Consider the following 20,217-nt stretch of genomic DNA (forward strand, 5'->3'; position numbering starts at 1 on the left):
AATTAGCAAGTTTCTGCTGTGGGAGAATAATATGTATACAAATTTTTAATTTCAAGTTTGAGGGTAGTATTCAAAGTGAGGCAACACTTTTGCACCCCTTCTCTCTCTTGTTTAATTAATTCTTATGAGCCAAACAAGAAACTATATTGTGTAAATAGTCAAATAGCCCATTTTTTGCTTTGCTTTTATCTAAAATAATTGCACTTGTCACGACACAAAAACTTGGCAAGCGGGGGTTTTCCACAGATAATCCACTGACCATTCACGCTGTGCATGCTGTAAACTGTCCACAGACTGACTAGATTTTGCCTTTCTGTCATTTCGTCCCTGTCAAATTTGAAGCACTAACAAGTCAAGAACAATGTTTTGAAAAGGAGCACGTTTCTGGTTCATATTACTCCCTCTTATCTGCTTAACTCTGAGCAGAGTATTTCTAAACATTAGCTTTATCTTAACATTCATGGGTGGGGAAGTGACTCCTGTAGATTCTTGACCTATTGACTATTTCATTTATCTATGATAAGCTGCATCAGCACTGTGAGGCCAATTTAGTGTTTGCCTTTATTACCTCAACTAGACAAGGCCAAACTAATATTCAGGTCAAAGAATTGTTGTTAGTAAACAGTAAAAGTGAGTGCAGAATTGTGGTAACATGTTCTGGATTGCGCTAGCATTTAAGAGCTGTAGTATTTATTATATATTTTGATACATTCTAATATCACATACAGGTTTTTTCTTACAGGACCTAAGTCTCATTCAGTGCACGAAATGGACTGTCCTCCCTTGGTGAACAGCTAATTCCATATTTTGTTTTCTCATTGTTCAGTATGTGGTCCCATACCTTGTTTACTGTACTCTATTCAAAACCTGCTCTGAATGTAGAATTTTTTATTTCATCATGGGCTTTTCTGTGATGCTCATCGTAGCGTCTGAGTGCTTCACAGACATTAATTTATTTTCACAACATCCCTGTGAGATGAGAAGGTATTACCTCATTTTACAAATGGGGAATCAAGGCACCAAGAGATTAAGGTCAAAAGTATCCACTAATTTTAGGTGCCCAATTTGAAAAATCCGGTCCTAGGCATCTCAAAGTGTACTTAGCATTATATAGCAATTGATATATTCAAGCACAGCTCACATTGACTTCTGTTGCAGCTGTGAGTGCTCAGCACTCTGCAAATCAGACCTTATGGTTTCAGTTCAGGCCTCCAGAAAATGAGGAACACATCATTAGTGACCGCATGTGAAAAGTTTGGTGTGACTTGCCCAGCATCCCATAAGAACTCTGTGCCATACATAGGGATAGAATCCAGTTTTCTACTTCAGTATTCATCTGTGTTAGCCGTGAGACCATCCTTTGTCGTCTTACAAACTACATAGTGTATTCACTACACTCCCTTCCAGTTTGTGCAACAAATGAGGCCACGGTCCTGCAGACAACAGCCTCTTTCACTACACAACCCTGTTTCATCCTCAGAGCAGATCCATCCTGTGCAGTGAATAAATCTGGTACTGTGGAGAAAATAGTAAGCTATCAAGTAATTAAAGACTGTAGTATAATGCATATAAGGAAGGTAAATTATGTTTACACAAGCAGTCTTAATTTTGTCATTTCCTGTCTATTTTGAATGATTGATTTGATAACCTTAACATCTAACATAGTTTTCAGTGTAATTTCCTAGCTTTTTTTTTTAAAGCAAACTGAAATAACAAATTCCATCATGTGACATATTTACTTCCACACAGTTTATAAGTAGGGTTGGAACCTCTAGAACTACTACTCAAACCTCCTGCCACTTAAGCTAACAGAGTAATACTAGTTTGTCATTCTCTGTAGACTAGCTCTAGAGGGAATATGGGACACTTTTGCCAGTGGGTTTCACAGATACTTGCTGATAGCAGAAGAATGGTGAGACTCAGGAATCTTGGATTCCATTGTAGGCTCTAGAGGAAGCGTGCTTTAATGGACACAGAATCTTTTGATCGTTTCCCACCAAGTGTGTGACCTCCTTCTGCCCTGTGCACTCCAACCTGTTCTTGTCCCAGTCCTGTCTCTGTCTCACTGCTAGCTTCTTGTCTCAGCTGTTGTCTTCAGCTAGCTGGTTACAGTCTCCGCTTCTCAGGCTTCTCATCCCAGTCTCTTTGCCCAGCCCTCTCCCCAGCCCTCTGTTCATCTGATCTGTCCCCTCCTCTGGCCTCCTTTCACATACCACCTCCCTGCCCACATTCCCAACCCCAGTGGCTCCTAATCTCTCCAGTTCCTCATCCAGTCTCAGTGTTTGTCTACTCCCCAGCCTCATCCACTGCAGTTTATCTCAGTTTCTTTGTCCAGCCTGACCCAGTTCTTTCCCTGCACCCTAACTCCTTGCTGCATGTATCTTCCCTTTCCCCTCACCTCCTTCCCATGACCCCATTGGTTCTCATCTCTTTGCCAAGCCTGTCCTAGTTGTCATTCCCCCTGGCACCACCTACTTATCCAATCTGTCATGTCATTGTGGTGTCTTCTCCATCCCTCCTTAGGTTCTTTTTCAGTCTGTTCTCCCTCACCCGAAATACACACAAACAGTTCTGGTTCTTACCCCCTCTGCATGTGAATCAGGCAGTTTCCTTTTCAGTGCTGCCTGTGTTCAGGAGCTGGTCATTGGGAGCACTGGAGAGACAGGTTCTCTGCTCTCAGCTCAGGTGACCTGACCTAACGTTGCCCGCTGCCCAGAGCTGCAGTTTCAGGGAAAGTCCGGTTCATCTGCCACCTAGAGCATGGTTAACACAGATAGAATTTCTCGGAATTACGCTGCTAAAATCTAATAATTTCCTACTGAGCATGTACAATCTGCATTTTTACAAAGGCTTATAATTTGGCCAAATTTGGATAGATTTTCATGCAGCTTGCACAAGACACATTTCTGAAAAAAGCCATCCGTTGCCAAATTTTAAATAGCTGCCGTAAAGTGTGGGGATGCTAGAGCTTTTCAAAGAAAAGCTCACTAGAATTTTTTAAAATGAGCAAAACAACATTTTCCCCAAAACTTGTTATCAGAAAACAGCCCAACCATTTTGACTGAGACGAAAAAATAATCATTATTCAGTGATACAGATCAACTCATGTAATGACGCTAGTATGTAGACCTCCAGTTGTTCTTTAGCATATTGTATGTACATAGAGATTATACATACAAATAAGAATTATTTTTCCCTTCCATTAGCTGTGTTCTATTGAAGTGACCTGTGAATCGGCTAGTGTGATGGCAGCAACTCTGGCTAATGGTGGCTTTTGTCCAATTACTGGTGAAAGAGTACTGAGCCCTGAATCAGTCCGGAATACCTTGAGTCTAATGCATTCCTGTGGCATGTATGACTTCTCAGGACAGTTTGCCTTCCATGTGAGTAACTGTTGGATGCTAATTGTATCTGGCAAATGAAACTAATCTAGACTGGCTTTTAAACAAACATTTCAGGATTGACCTTTTTATACTTAAGCTGTTATGTGAATTAATCAGAAGTTGAAAACAACATTTTTTTGAAAATCTGTTACTTACAGCATCGTGAAATTAAGCACTTCAAGGTATTTCAGACAAGTACTGTTTTCAGCCTAAAACATAAGTTGGGCTTCAAAGATATAACTCATCTCTTACAAGAGCAATATCTACATTGCTTATTCAATTTAGTTTTTATCCAAACAAATGTTACAACTGGTGAAATCCTAAATTAGGTGGTAAAATATTGCATGCGCGCAGGCACACCCAAGTCGTGTTAAGCTGTCACGGTTAAACAAAAGGGATCTTTACGCTCATACTATTTTGTAGCACTGTCATTGTTGCAAATTATCAATGACTTGTTGGACATCTGTGTGTATGTTTCACTTCTCTGCTGAGATTATCAGGCCTGGGGTATAGTTCTTGCTGAACCACTAATATGCTGTCTGACCTTAGGCGAGCAATGTGATTGCTGCTCTGTCTCTCCGTGTGCCTTATCTGTCAAGGATAATAATGCTTACCCAACTTAGAAAATATTCTGGGAATGATCAGCTAAAGTGCTATATAATAATTTTTTGTGTGCTAAGTGTTACAAATAACACAACAGACTAGAATGTTAACATAGTATACTAAGTCTTTAACTTCCTGTAGGTTGGTCTTCCTGCAAAATCTGGAGTTGCTGGTGGCATTCTTCTGGTTGTTCCTAATGTTATGGGTCTGATGTGCTGGTCACCTCCTTTGGACAAAATGGGCAACAGCGTTAAAGGGATTCACTTCTGTCATGTAAGGAAGGCTTCCTCTAACTTTCAATAATTTGTCTTTTGCAACCAACATTTACCTAATTGGTTAGCATGGCTAAGGCCTAACTGAACTTAAATGAAATCCTTAAATTTGTTCATGTACATAATTCCAGTCTGACCTGACCTGAGATTGAAAAGCAGTCTTGTTTTCTGACTTTCGTGGCTGTAATTCAAATTAGATTTATTATTGGACTATGCAAACCTTTAGAAAACATGGTGAAACCAATCTTGGAAAAAATGTTCATGAAAAAATTTAAAGGAATAGTGTCTTGTGACATGAGAATGGCACTGATTTCTTTGATATATTAGAACACAAGATCTCTTCCACCTTAAAGAGGCTTGCTAAAGTCCAAATGTTCTTAACGCTGGCATCAAACAGGGACGTGAGTTTTTCAAAGGTCCAGTCTGTAGCAAAGACAAAGCTAAGGGTGGCTTGTCTGACAGTTGTCTTCTGTATAGAGACATTTTGTATGTGTTATTCACAGAAAGACACTAACAAACTCCACTTCGCTCCAATATGTTAGAATAACAATAATTTCATTTACTTAGCACTGCTTACTGGGGCCTTTGGCGGCTAATAATAAAATGGGAATGGTGTTTCTTATATTTTGGCCAATATCATACTTGTATGTTTGGGAAGAAAGAAGATGGGTTGAAAGTCTCCGCAAAGAGAACTGTCAGACAAGCATCCTTAGCTTTGTCTTTTGCTGCAAATATGACCTTTAAAAAATTGAAGGGCCCTGTTTGGTGCCAGTGTTAAGAATATTTGGACTCTGGCCAGCCTCTTTAATTGGTAGAGATCTTGTACAATACTTCATTTCCACAGTAGTAATGAATGGTGACACATCACTGGCCTTCCAAACAGAGAGAAGAACATGGCAGGGATGCCTTCTGCCTCTTTCTCTTCTCTCTACAGCTGGTGGCAGTGCAAATTAAGCGGTACTCAGACAATCAAAGACCTCAACAGAGGATACTACAATATTTAAAGCATTGTGCAACATTTAGAGTACTTCATTCACGTGACTTCTGTATCAGATGCATAACAATCCAAGTTTGCACCTCATTCTGGTGTGTGCGTGCCGGTACATTGTGTCTCTTACTATTTTTACTATGTTTGCCTTTAAGTCCTATATTAAACAATACTTTCCAATTAAAATCAAACTGTTTTTAAAAACAACTCTTTTTAATAAAGGAAGACCTAATCACTGATGATTTGGCAACCTTCACATTGCTGCAAAATAAATAGCTATAAATGTGTATATATATTATATATAAATAAATTTGTTCTTTAACCTGCAACAGCATGGAAAAGCTACTTGCCATAATACTTGTGATTGGCTTTCCCTACAGTGATTCTAGTTTAATTAAAATCAAATGTTGCAGTGAATCTTCCTTGTTCAGCTCCCTATCACAGGTTTTGTGTTACTGTGATATATAGCACCTTGCAAGTGTTTGTGAAGTGTACATTACAAAACCAAATGCTATCATACCTGTACCATGAAATATTGGTGTAAGTTAGCTTTCTTTCAAAATACCAGCAATAATTCAGTATTACAACCTGAAAACATGTCTTTATTACCAATGTATGGAAGGACATTTTATGAAGAGAGTAACAAGAGGCTTTTTTTGTAAGTCAGGAACTTAGCCAAGTAAGTCATATTTGTTGTGAAGCAAAAATATTTAAAGTGTGTGCATTATCAACCTCAGTTGAGAAAATTAATAAACTATGCAGTATACAAAGGATGATGTAGTTTATTTTTGACTGTTTTCAGGATCTGGTTTCTTTGTGCAATTTCCATAATTATGATAACTTGAGGCACTTTGCAAAGAAGCTTGATCCTCGCAGAGAAGGCGGCGATCAGCGGGTAAGCTAAAGTTCTTTTAATGACTACTTTGTATAGTTGTCAGCTGGAAAATATAAGGTTCATCTGTAAACATAAAACTGCTCAATGACATGTATTGCATCAAGAATTAAAGATAAGTTAAGCTTATCAGTCTAGTTTCACCAGAGCAGAGTTTATTTGTGACAAAGACTGTCATATCTGTGATGAGGCTTAAACAGTTACAAGATTTTGTGTAAGATTCATAATTGCTAAAGACTTCAGCCTTTTTTCTTCTCCCCAGCTAGAGTGGGTGTATGGTATTTTAATATTCAGGATGAATTTCACTATTCTGCTTACTTTTTAATAAAAATTTGGCCAACTGGTAGCTTAGTCTTTTTGTTCTGCACTGCTGTGCATGAGATCTGGGGTCACTATTTTTCACATTGATCTCACTGAAATCAGAGATGTAAAATCCGGCTCGAGGAGACATACCCATGCTAGCACTTACCAAGCTAGAGTGCTAAAAATGGAAACGTAGCCGTGGTGGTGGGAGGGGCTAGTGCCTGCTGTCTCAAGTGGGGTCAAACTCAGGGCAGCTAGCCCCTCCTGCTGCTCATGCTGCCGCAGCTGCTCTCCATTTTCAGTACACTACCTCAATCAGAGCTAGTGTGGGAAGGTCTGCTGGAGCTGCTGTTTACATCTCCAGCTCCAAGTGTAGACATACCCGCAGAGAGTTGTAGAGGCAGTGCACTCAGCACTTATGTGTGGCTGGGAAGATAGAGTAAAATGAGGCTATATTAGTGCCCCTTATTGAGGAGTACTGTTTTCAGGCTCTGAAGAGAATCACTTCATTTCTTTTGTACTAAAGGATAGTAGAAGTGTTATGGGTGCTTGAGGGTAGAAGGCAAATAGTGAAAGGTTTTCCTTAAGGATTTTACAGGGATATGGAGGTCTCCCAAAGGGAAGATACAGTAATATGAAAGATGTTTGTTTTTATTTGCATGTACATTTCTCTTTATAACTATCTGATATGGAATTTGAACTTTATGTATAGCTGGAAAACAGACCATAACTATTTGTAACAACATGTCAAGAGGTGGAGATGGGTGGAAGTTCAGGCTTTTGGCATTGATTGCAAATATCAGTAACACGCAGATTTGCTTTCTTCAAGTACACTAATAAATAATGTATGTTGCTTGAACAACTAGCATTCCTTTGGACCATTGGACTATGAAAGTCTCCAGAAAGAACTTGCTTTGAAAGGCACAGTGTGGAAAAAAGTGTCACCTGAGTCAAACGAGGACATCTCCAGAACCATAGTGTATAGAATGGAAGGTCGGGGAGAGCAAAACTAAAGGAATGGGTTATAGTTTCATAAATTTCTTCATTTTAAAAGCCCTCAAGCATCTCTAGATTAAACAACTTCAGTTGTGTTGTTTTCCTTGATATTTTTGGTTTATATATAAACTTTTTTCTTTTAATATTGTGTGAATACTGTATATGCTATACCAAAAATAGAATATTGACATTTTTAAAAAATCTGTCAACCAGCTTTCATGGTTCCTTAAAGTAAATTTACTTTAAACAGAAAAATCTAAATGTTTTAAAAGATAACTCCTTTGATATATTTGAGAATTTATACATTAATTAGAGGAGGACTTTATGGAGCTCTGAGAAGATTTTGTGATGTGTCCTCTTACCAGATCTGGAACATAGAGTAGTGCAAGTATTGTATATCTGGAACATAAAGTAAAACAGTACACCAGAATACAGTAAGATGACGAATCCCTAAATAGGTATACCTGAAAGAGAAATGGTTTGTGAATCTTGACATTAGCACCCGTATCTTCTGTTTCACATACACTTACAAAAGCATAAATAGCATCCCTCTGATACACCATGTTAGCAAACGTAAGCAAAGTAAATTACCAAATCATATTCTTTTTTAATCAAATCATTTTAAATTAAGCATGTTAATATTCGATTAATAGAAGAGCAAGAGGCTTTTTAGCTTGCAAAGCTGCTCTAATTGCTTAGTTAGCTAAGTTAGGAAGAGAAGGATTTCTTACTGAAGTATTGTGAGTGATCCTCTAGGAGCTGTCCTGCCAGGTATGACTCATAAGTCTGCCTTACTAATAATACTACACTCCACTTTTATTTTAAAGAATGTAAGCAATCTTAGTTTTAGAGGGATAGGTGAAGAGAAAATATATTCAAAGAAAAATTAGAAATGTTTATTACTTTTTAAACAGTTTTAAGTCTTACTGAATGCAAATGAAAGTACTTCAGTTGTTCTGGCTGTGTTGGTCCAAGGATATGAGAGACACAAGGTGGTGAAGTAGTATCTTTTATTGGACCAACATCTGTTGGTGGAAAGAACAAGCTTTTGAGCGACATAGAGCTCTTTTTCTTCTGCCAGCCCTGCAAAGAGCTCTGTGAAGTTTGAAAGCTTGTTCTTTCCACCAACAGATGCTGGTCCAATAAAAGATAATACATCACCCACCTTGTCTTGCTCTGAATTAATTTTAGCAGTTATAATATCTTTTACCTCTATTATATATGTACCCACACACATACGCGTAATATAATTTTATAAGTTAATAGAAATAGTTTCCCCCTCTTTTCTTCGTTTTTTGTTTATCTACTTTGCACCTCTGTGTAGTCCTTCCCTAGTAACAAAATTTCTATCTTTTACCGCAAATTATGAGCATGTTAGTCTCAAATAATGCACTGTTCATACTGTGGAACAGTTTGATCTGGTATGAAATGGTCACCATAAATCTTAAAAGTAGGGCTGTCAAACAATTTAGAAAAAAATTAATAGTGAGATTTTTAAAAAATTGCGATAATCACCGTTTCAATCTCATTGAATCCCATTTATTTGAATATTTTGGGATGAATCCCATTTATTTGGGATGTTTTCTACTTTTTCGAATATATTTATTTCAATTACTACACAATACAAAGTGTACAGTGCTTGCTTTATATTTTATTACAAACTTTTCCATGGTAAAAAAGATAAATAGTATTTTTCAATTCCCTTCATACAAGTACTGCAGTGCAATTTCTTTATCATGAAAGTGCAACTTACAAATGTAGAATTATTTTTGTTACATAACTACACTCAAAAACAAAGCAGTGTAAAACTTTAGAGCCTACAAGTCCACTCAGTCCTACTTCTCATTCAGCCAACTGCTAAGACAAATAAGTTTGTTTATATTTACAGGAAATGATGCTGCCTGCTTCTTATTTATGTCATCACTTGAAAGTGAGAATAGGTATTCGCATTGCACTGTTGTAGCCAGCATTGCAAGGTACTTATGTGCCAGATATGCTAAACATTCGTATGCCTCTTCGTGCTTCATCAGCATGGAAACACGTCTTCTGGAATGGTGGCCGAAGCATGAAGGGGTATATGAGTGTTTAGCATAATTGAAATTAGTATATTAGAAAATGTAAAAAAAATCCAAAAATATTTATAATAAATTTAAATGCATATTGCGATTATTTTTTAATTGAATTAATTTGTTTTGAATCAATCACTTGAGTTAACTGCAATTAATTGACAGTCCTATGTAGTAGTTCAGACTATGTAGGTGGTGATATACAGGGAAGCCATATTTTCTGAATTCTAGAGGCCAAATGCATAGCCATTTTATGTGTTTCTATTGATGCTGATTTTTCTTGTAAAATTCTTCACTCCCTATATAGTTGACCCCCGTTGCCCTTGTCTCTAGCTGATTATGCTTTGTTCCACGCCCCCTTCCACTTAACCACCATACAAAGACCTAATTTATTGTTAATTCCAAAAATCTGCCCAAATAACTTCAGATCAGATCTCTTTCTAAGAGCTACTGGTTTAGCGTTTACATAAAGGTCTCAAACTACATATGTAATTTTCTTTTGGACAGAAAAGTATGTGTAGGTGTGTGTGTGTATCTCTCTTTCTCTCTCTCTCTCACACACACACACACTCACTCACACACACACACACACTCTCTGTATTAAACACCGCTCTGAGACATGTAGCGCGCGTGCTCACGTAGGCCCCCTAGCATGGGTACAAAATAATAGTGTAGCTGGTGAGTCCTAGCTTAGACTAGTAGAGGAAAGACAGGGTGAAGGGTATGGGTATGTGAGTACATACTCTACTTGCCCAAGCTGTGCCCCCCTGTCTACACTGATATTTTTAGCAATGTAGAGTCCTGCTGCCTCCTTGATGCCGAAGCGTTTCCCCTCTGCAGGAAAAGACTCCCACATTAGGGCAGACTGTGGCAGGGAGGAGAGAGTGGGGAAGGCTTGGGCAGTTCCCCGCTGTAGAGCTTTTCCATACCATATGGAAAGGCTCTGCCAGCGCCCGGCTGCTGGAGCTTGCTTCTGCCACAAGGAAATACTTTTAGCAGTGGGGAAGAGCTGAGCCTTTCCCAGCTTTCCCCTTGCCAGAGCATTTTCCTCTACCTAGTGAAAGGCTCTGGCAATGGGGAACTTCTGAAGCTTTTGCTGTCCCACTCCTGGCAGAGCCTGTCACTGAGATGTGTAGCTACACACCACAGTGTGGGCACAGCCTACTTTTTACTGTGGCGTTTAGCTACAACAGATGCTCTGTATACTGCTGGAAGTGGTGTGTAGTGTAGACATAGCCTGAACCGTTAAAAGGAAGGGATGCGCTCTGAAACAACTTGGGATCTTATAAAACAAGAAAATGCTTAAAGCAAGACGTGCCGTGAATGGTGATGAGGAAACCTATCCTGACTATACCATTTAAGGAATGATTATAGCTAACAAGGACCTGTCTCACAAAAATGTAGAAGTACTGTTTAAGATGTTCTATAAACAAGTATGGTTGCAAGTGAATCCAAGTGATCTTCTTGTAGCAATACATTATATTTTTTATAGTTCTGTTATTGGGGCTATTTGCATTTGAAGCATACGATTATAAATTGCTTAGGCAAACCTTTTCAGAAAATTAACATACAGTGGACTTTGAAATCCTAGTAAAATAATGCAGCAGGTACTGTTAAGTGCACTTCAGAAAAATGGCATAAATTACTGAATGAAAATTCAGCATATAATTTTATCCAAGTTGTTTTGCTTACATTTTTTCCAGGGTTACAGTAAAGTAAGAGTAAGGGAAGGTTAGTTAAGGTCTTTAAATGTCCTTAAAATCAACAGTTTTACATGAATAAGAAAGTTACGGTAAAACAGTAGTCACTGCGATACTGCAAGCAAAACTCTGCGTGTGCACACCTGAGATGTGCTCAACTGCTGTATTTGGTTAAGTTGTATTGAACATTCAGAGGGATTGCAGGATGGAGCCTAAGGGTATATCTACACTACCTGCTGGATTGGTGGGCAGCGATCGATCCAGCAGGGGTCGATTTTATCGCGTCTAGTCTAGATGTGATAAATTGACCCCCAAGCGCTCTCCCGTCAACTCCTGTACTCCACCACCGCGAGAGGCACAGGCAGAGTTGATGGGGGAGCGGCAGCAGTTGACTTACCGTAGTGAAAACACCACGGTGAGTAGGTCTAAGTACGTCAACTTCAGCTATGTTATTCATATCGCTGAAGTTGTGTAACTTAGATTGATCCCCACCCAGTGTAGACCAGGGCTAAGCATCTGTGACCTCTAGTGAAAAGAACTCAACGTTGCTGAATATTTTTTAAAAAGAAAGTGTACCTGTGTGGGGCAGGGTTTACGTAATATAGCTCTCAGTGCATTCTTTGCTGATTTCACATTATTTGGAACTAATTTTAAAACTAGCTGAAGTTGGAGAAATTGTTTCTGCTGGATTCAGATCTTAAAATAGTAACCCACAAAGCTTTAAGTATTTAGGTATGTAAGGTTTCAGAGTAACAGCCGTGTTAGTCTGTTTTTGCAAAAAGAAAAGGAGTACTTGTGGCACCTTAGAGACTAACCAATTTATTTGAGCATGAGCTTTCGTGAGCTACAGCTCACTTGCATCCGATGAAGTGAGCTGTAGCTCACGAAAGCTCATGCTCAAATAAATTGGTTAGTCTCTAAGGTGCCACAAGTACTCCTTTTCTTTTAGGTATGTAAATTATACACGGAGTTTTGAGAAGAGGAGGCAAGTCATAGGTGGTAAATGTGGCAGGATTCAAAACGTACAGGATTCAAAAAGTGATTGGACATTTATATGGATAACAAGAATGTCCAGAGTGTTTTTGTGTTTTTAAGTTTTGGAAGGGATATAAGCCAACCTCTAACTATTGTGGATAAGTTGGAAACTTTCCTTTGGGCCAGTTTATCCCATAACCTGCCATCTCCACAGTTTCTTGCTCCTCCTCAAAAGCTTCTGTTACTGGCGGCTGTTGGTGATAGGTTACACAACTAGTTGGATCATGGCCTGATCCACTATTGCAATTCCTGTACGCTTACTTGTATGTTTTGTGACTAGGGTCCTAAAGAATGTTGTGGTGGGCCTAATTATTAAATGTTTTTATTGAAGATCTTTCTGAGTATATAAAGGATTTAGTATTCATCTGTGTTATGGCAATACCAGTTCTTGATATTCAAGCATTTGAGCTGTTTTTTTTCTTTTGTCAGCATCAGCATTTCATTGGAAATGTAAATACTTTTGTAAACTTCATTTTAGCATTTGTGTTATACCTTTTGGCTCAGTTCTTTAAGTTACTTGTCTTGTTTTCCATTTTTCTTTCACATTGTATGTGTTTATGTATGTTGCTCAGGCTTATTTTTGTATTGTGTAATAAATTTATTTTAAGCCAATTTTATTGTATTTTTTTTTATCGGTGAAGGATAACTTCCATTCAAGCACATTTTCTGAGACTAAATAAGATAGTGAATATATTCCAGAAACGTCATCCTGGTTTAAAATAGGTATGGTGGATGATGCAAGTTAGTTAAAACAGTAATTGAAAACACTTTAAAGAATCTCTCGACTATGTTTTGTGAAATCATTCTTTTTTCTTTTTGTTAGAAATACCATCTTAGAAGCTTGCAAAAAAAATATTTGTCATGGTTCTTTTCAACTTCCCACACTTTTCTACAAAGCAGAAACTAATATGATAGTGTTTTTACTTTTGCTTAAACATTAGCATCATTGATATCATTTTGGAACTACATGGCTGAGGATAGAATTTAAGTTCAATATTTGGTCTGGCAAAATAATTGGGGAAGTAAGCATGTTGGTTTTGGTGCCAAACTAATAACTGTGGCTATCAATAATCATTTTTTTAAATTAGCAAAGTATAACTTCTGTTAAATCTTATTTATAATGTAGAAAACATTCCACACTTAAGGTTGCCAACTTTCTAATTGCACAAAACCCAGCATGCTTGCCCTTCCCCCTTCCCCAAGGCCCCACCCCTTCTGAGGCCCTGCCCCCACTCACGCCAAACCTCCCCCACCCCTCCCAGGTCGCTCGCTCTCCCCAGCCTGCACTCACTTTCACTGGGCTGGGGCAGGGGTTGATTGTGGGAGGGGGTGAGGCTCCAGCTGGGGCTGCAGACTCTGGGATAGGGCAAGAAATGAGGGATTCAGGGTGCGGGAGGGGGCTCCAGGCTGGGGCAGGTGGTTGGGGTGCGGGAGGGGGTGCGGGCTCAGGGGTGGGGCTAGGGATGAGGGTTTTTGGGTACAGGAGGGGGCTCCGGGCTGGGGCCGAGGGGTTTGCAGTGAGGGAGGAGGCTCAGGCTGGGTCTGGGGTGTGGGAGGAGGTTCAGAGTGCGGCCTCCAGGAGGGAGTTTGACTGCTGAGGGTTGGGGTGTGGCTTCTGGGAGGGAGCACAGGGCTGGGGCAGGTGGTTGGGGTGCAGGAGGGGGTTCCACCCTGAGGCAGTGGGTTGGGGTGGGGGGTCTGTGAGGGAGTTAGGGTGCGGGAGTGGGTTCCGATCTGGGGCAGGGGGTTGGGGCACAGTAGAGGGTTCGGGGTGTGGGCTCTAGCCGGGAAGCGCTCACCTCAGGTGGCTCCCAGTCGGTGGTACAGCAGGGCGAAGGCAGGCTCTCTGCCTGCCCTGGCTCCGCACTGCTCCCGTAAACGTCTGGCATGTCCAGCCCCTAGGAGGAGGCATGGCCAGTGGCTCTGGGTGCTGCCCATGCCCACAGGCACCGCCCCCACAGCTCCCATTGGTGGCAGTTCCCGGCCAATGGGAGCTGTGGAGCCAGCGTGGGGGGCAGCATGCAGCACTTCCCTGATCACCCCTGCTGCTAGGGGCCGCAGGGACATGCTGACAGTTTCCAGGAGCTGAGCGGAGCCAGGGCAGGCAGGGAGCCTGCCTTAGTCCCACTATGCCACCAACCGGACTTTTATTGGCCCAGTCAGCAGTACTATCTGGAGCTACCAGGGTCCCTTTTCGACCGGACCTTCTGGTCAAAAACTGGACACCCGGCAATCCTATCCATGCTGCATTTTAACATCTTAAAGGTAAGGTGGATTTGGGGTTTAAACAGGTTGGTAGTGATTGTTGCAGCTTTTTGGGGCAATAGCTGGCTTTTGAAAGAGCCCTATGGTTTTGGTATATTCTGCATGCTTTGTAACAAAATTAGTGTTGATGTCAATGGAAGTGCACTCAGAGTGCAGGATATTAAATAGAGATCCTTAATGTGGATGGTTTTGAAACAGGATTTAGTTTTATTCCAAATGAATTTATAAAGTGTAATTACTTATAACATGCTTTGAAAAATATTTTTATAATACAGTGAATAGAAGTGTGCTGGACTTTTTCAAAATATAGACAAAATAAATCCCTGATCAGAAGAGTTTAGTTGTCTTCAATCAGCAAGATGAGGAAAGTTAAAGAAGGGGAGTAGCTGTGGGGCAGGTGAAGGAGTTTACAAATACAATAACTTACTTTGTATGTGCCCCTTGTGTTTTGGGTGGTTTTTTTTAATATGTGCCTTTTTATCTACTAAAGATAATTTTTGATGGACAAAAGGACTGGGTATTGTAAAGTGGAAGCTGGAAAAAAGGGAATAGTGGAAAAGCCAATAGAAGAGTGAAAACGGCTAAATCACCCAAGTATTTACTCATCTGCACTGTAAAATATTATTGCTCACATTATTTCAGGTCTTGATACATACATGTCATTGATTATTAATGCATAGCATGGTACTTCAAGAATGAGCTTTATTTAAATTATAGTGTTCTGCCTGTTTCTCATTAGTATCTGGAATGCTGTAGTTTTTTTTTAATTTGGTTTACATTGGGCAAAACAGTGCAAAGTTTCATCTTTCTTTCGTTGAAAAGTTGAATCCACTATTTAAAAATGTTAATGTTCATCAGAGAGAGCTGTTTTTTTGTAATTATACTTGAGTTTATTATTGGAACGATTTAACATGCATAGTGAATTGTATTTTCAGTACATGTTTTGTTCTGTTGCTTTGTTTAGGGATCCAGATATCACATGCGACATTCCACATTTATGCGAGTTGTTACAATGGCAAGAGGCTGTATAACTCTGTGGGCCTCGCAGTGGTGATTATGCAGTGCCTAAAGCAGGGGTCTCAAATTCGAATAACCATGAGGGCCACATGAGGACTAGTACATTGGCCCGAGGGCTGCATCACTGACACCCCCTTCTTGCTGCCCCAGCCCCACCCCCACTCCACCCCTTCCATGAGGCCCTGCCCCACCCTTTCCCAACTCCTTCCCCGAAGTCCCCACCCCAACCCCCCAGGGGTTGCAGGGGGTGGGGGGTGTGGCGGGCTCAGGGCAGGGAGTTGAGGTGCAGGAGGAGTGCAGGGTATGGCAGGGGGCTCAGGGCAGGGAGTTGAGGTGCAGGAGGAGTGCAGGGTACGGCAGGGGGCTCAGGGCAGGGAGTTGAGGTGCAGGAGGAGTGCAGGGTACGGCAGGGGGCTCAGGGCAGGGAGTTGAGGTGCAGGAGGAGTGCAGGGTGCGGCAGGGGGCTCAGGGCAGGGAGTTGGGGTGCAGGAGGAGTGCAGGGTACGGCAGGGGGCTCAGGGCAGGGAGTTGAGGTGCAGGAGGAGTGCAGGGTGCGGCAGGGGGCTCAGGGCAGGGAGTTGGAGTGCAGGGGTGTGTGGGTGCGGCAGGAGGCAGGCAGGGAGTTGGGGTGCGGGGCGCAGGAGCGGTTCGGGGTATGGGCTCCGGCCCGGTGCCGCTTACCTAGAACCGCTCCGGGGTGGCAGTGGTGTGCAGCGGGGCCACGGCAGGCTCGCCGCCTGTCTGCCCTGGCCCCAGGCTGCTCTGCTCCGCTCCAGGAAGCAGCTGGAGCCATGTCGCGGGTGGGGCCACAGGGCTCTGTGTGCTGCTCTTGCTGCTCCTTCAGGTACCTCCCCCGAAGCTCCCATTGGCCGCGATTCCCCATTCCCAGCCAATGGGAGCTGCGGGGGGCGGTGCCTGGAAGCGAGAGCAATGCATGGAGCCATCTGTCCCCCCCACCCTCCGGGGCCACAGGACATGGATCCGGCCGCTTCAGGGAGCGGCAGGGGGCCGGGCAGGAGGGGAGGGGCACTTGGCAGGCCATGCGAAACGCGAGCTGCATGCAGCCCGCAGGCTGCATGTTTGAGACCCCTGGCCTAAAGCTTGCTAGCTGCTTTACAAAACAAAAAAGACATCTTTGCCCCAAGAGTCTTGCAATAAAAGATGAAATAACATACCTTCAGATGTGTTGATGAGGCTGGAAATCAGGTAGAAATCTGGTAATTTAAAGTCACCTTACAGTAACTGGTTTCAGAGTCGCAGCCGTGTTAGTCTGTATTCGCAAAAAGAAAAGGAGTACTTGTGGCACCTTAGAGACTAACACATTTATTTGAGCATAAGCTTTCGTGAGCTACAGCCTTCATGACAGCTTATGCTCAAATACATTTGTTAGTCTCTAAGGTGCCACAAGTCCTCCTTTTCTTCTTACAGTAACTGTAGCTCTTTGAAATGTGTTGTCTATACATATTTCACTTTTGGTGCACATGCGTCATATGTGCATGAGATCGGATTTTTTTTTTTTTTTTTGGAATAGCCGCGTCCATGAAGCCATGCCTGTGCCCCTCCATGCCTTCTTGGTGCCTATAGCAGAGGGGTGAGGGGGCGGCAGCCCACGCTCAATTCCTTCACCAATAAGATTCCTGAGATTGGGCCTCCAGCGAGTGGGAAGAGAAGGCTGGATGCAGAATTTGTGTGCACAACATGTCTTGAACTACAGTTACTGTAAAGGAATCGTAATTTCTTTGAGTGATTGAGGACACAGATTCCGCTGTTCGTAATTAGCAAGCAGTCATCTGAAAGCTACGAGGCAAGTGAACAAAGGCCTACTTGAAGAGTGCTTGTAGGACCGCCCTGCTGAAGCTTGCATCTAACCTATAGGCTTGCGGCAGGGAATAAGAGGAGATAATGGTGTGGTCTGAACTTCATTTAGAAGCTCTTGAGTATTTCAGAAATGGGGAGATGTGCAAGGCAGGCCACAGAAGCCACCTAGGCACAGGTAGAATTATCTCTAATGTGTCAGGGTGGGTCTTTGTTGGCTAGGGTATAATATGCTGTGATAGTTCTCAGGATCTCAAGGGCTCAGTCACCTTGTTGCCCCCTGCCTCTAGTGAGAAGTAGTCTTACCTGGAGCGGCTGGGTATTAACTCCCTAACACCACCAGCCTTTTAGCCACTCAAGCCCTCTCCTCTGGGTTATGCCAACCTTGTCTTCACTTTGCAGGTTAACAAGGGGAGCCTCTTCGTGCTGGAGTCCCTTTGAATTGTTCCCCTGTGATATCCAGCCCGATACTGGCCACTCTCAGAAATCCCAGATCCTCTGCTCCCTAAGGAGCAGTGTATCCCAGTTTACCAGTTTTACCTTAAATCATTGTTCTTATAACATGCCCAACACTTGTGAGTACGTACAGTTAAAAAAAAAAAAAAGAAGGTGCCTAGGGGAGGAGCCTCTACTATGGACTTGAGAGGGAGCGGGAGAAGAGTAATTTTCCTGCAGCTTAAGAGCCCCTCTCTCTGGTGTGCTCTGCCTTAAATTCAGTACTAAAGGGAGACTACCCAGAGCCAATCATAACTGTGATTGGGTACTGGTCTGGCAATAGGATCCATCAATGCCATATGGGGGCCAGTGCCAAAGATGTGACCGGTGCTGAAGGCTGTGGTACAGTGGTACACAGGACCATCCTGGCTGAAGCCATGGTGCTTGGTGCTGATGTAGGCAATGCCAAAGTGGGAGTGCACTCCTTGTATTTGAATGTGACTATGGGTCCCAACTTTGACTTTGTTGCTGAAGGTTCTGTATGGGACTCCATTTTAAGACTTGACAAAAATCTTAGAGGTTCTCCATCACCGGTGTGGCCAATGTGGAGGGCTTATGTGGTGCACTCCAGGAGCTCAGACTGGTGTCGAGGCTAATCTAAGCACTGGAGGTGCCTGCTACTGATGGTTTCTCAGAGGGTCTGCCCAGAACAGAGGCTGCCTGCATTGATCTCTCAAGGAGAAAGAGCTTCAGCTTTGCGTCCGTGCTCTTGTGTGCTCTGAGAGAAAGATTTACAGATGAAGCAGCATGCCGGCATGTGGCTCTGACCCTTGCATATAATAGGCATCAGGTATGGCTGTCACTGACTGGCATGGCTGTATCACAGGATGGGTGGATTAGAAAACCAGTGACTTGGACTCTGCCATCTTGGATTATATACAGGGGGATATGTACCAGCGAAGGAGAGGAATATAGGAAGAGAAGAAATGCTATAACTACACTAAAATAAGAAAAAGGGTGTTTCGAATGCACTCTAAGGCAGAATCTATAGACAGTCTCATTTTAAAATCAGCAGTCTCAATTTTAGAATCAGCATTCCGTTCCTCAAATATATCTAGTCTCATGCTAAAGATACTGTCCCTGATTAACAGCAGTTAATTAAAATACATTAACTGATATGTGCAATGTTACATGAATAGGGGATTTATAATGTACAGATCGTGATCTCTTCAGGGCCAGGAGTATGTCCTATGTGTCCAGAAAGCACCAAGCATATTGTGGGGGCTTGTGTAATCTAAATAATAACCTTCTTGGTTTGTTAGAACCTAAATACAGATTGTGATTTATATTTTGCTCAGTCTAGGTATTCTCATTCAAAATCCGAATATCCTATTATGACTTTCCATTTTTAGTTAAATGAAAACTTACTCCATCATTGCTAAAATTTTCATTCCTTGATGCAAAATAGTTTTATAGCTCATTTGAATCTTTTCAACCAAGAAGTCTATTTTTGTCTGGCCTGATCTGCACACACAGTTGCACCATTTTAACCATATCTATTTAAAATATTAGTTAAATCTGTGTATCTTTGTGTGTGAGTAAGGTCTTATGGAATTAATGGATACGCTTTAAATTATAGGTTCAAACTAAACTAATATGAACCAGGTTTAAATATACATAATTGTGTCAGTGCAGAATTTTTCACCGATTAACTAAATTGGTTTTTAACCAATTGTTAAACCAGTGCAACTTGTGTGTAGGAAGGCCCTAAAATAGATGTGTGTATTAAATGGACCACACAGATTCATGGGAGGCAGAGATAATTGTGCGTGTGGGGGGAGGAATCCAGAGTTAAGAACTTTTAATACCTGAACTGGTCAGGAAAAGGGATGAGGGGGGAGGAATTGCACAATTCTTTTCTTCACTTCAAAATTGTCAAAATCTACTTAACACAGATAAATTTACCTAGAATTAGCAACAAACAGTCACTCCCATCAGTCACAACTGTAAATAATTATGAAGGTGTTTTGTATGATAGTATAAAAGCTATTGGCCAGCAGTATGAGATGTGTCACTAGTTAGCGTTTCTGGTTCGAGCCAAACTTTGAGAATTGAGTGAGTGTGCTGTTGGAGACACTAAATTAGAAGTTCAATTTGGTTGCATCCTTCTGACAGTCCCTTTCTGTTGCTTGCTTTGCAGTTACCTTTATAAAATGGAAGAGAGGCATGAATGTGAGCATTTGGGCCCCTCTATAATTAAGTCTTTTTTATTATTAGCTTTGAAATCACTGGGGGTTTTTTATGCAGGTGGAGAAAAACTTGTCGGTTCTATGGTAATAGTATCTGCTTTTTTAAGGTCTTTTTCTTCTCTTTTTTGTATTCTTGAGCTACGTGACACCAAGTATTCAAGAATATAGTGCCTTGTTAGTCTCTAAAGTGCCACAAGT

At 41.6% G+C, this 20,217-nt stretch overlaps 1 protein-coding gene across 3 annotated transcripts in view; it reads left to right on the forward strand.

The window, feature by feature from the left end:
• The window catches only part of GLS (glutaminase), a 107,778-nt gene that overhangs the window by 50,716 nt on the left and 36,845 nt on the right, over nt 1-20,217 (forward strand). For 2 of the 3 annotated variants that reach the window (XM_084643286.1, XM_084643288.1), the window contains 3 exons: nt 3,207-3,383; nt 4,128-4,259; nt 6,049-6,141. In XM_084643286.1, coding sequence (XP_084499412.1) covers nt 3,207-3,383; nt 4,128-4,259; nt 6,049-6,141 — 402 coding nt within the window. Of the gene's footprint in view, nt 1-3,206; nt 3,384-4,127; nt 4,260-6,048; nt 6,142-7,307; nt 8,987-20,217 lie in introns of those variants that run through there. The other variant, XM_084643287.1, reaches the window with a different exon arrangement.

The sequence above is a fragment of the Lepidochelys olivacea genome, assembly GCF_965140295.1.
Source record: "Lepidochelys olivacea isolate rLepOli2 genome assembly, chromosome: 11".
In the NCBI taxonomy this organism is placed as follows: domain Eukaryota; kingdom Metazoa; phylum Chordata; order Testudines; family Cheloniidae; genus Lepidochelys; species Lepidochelys olivacea.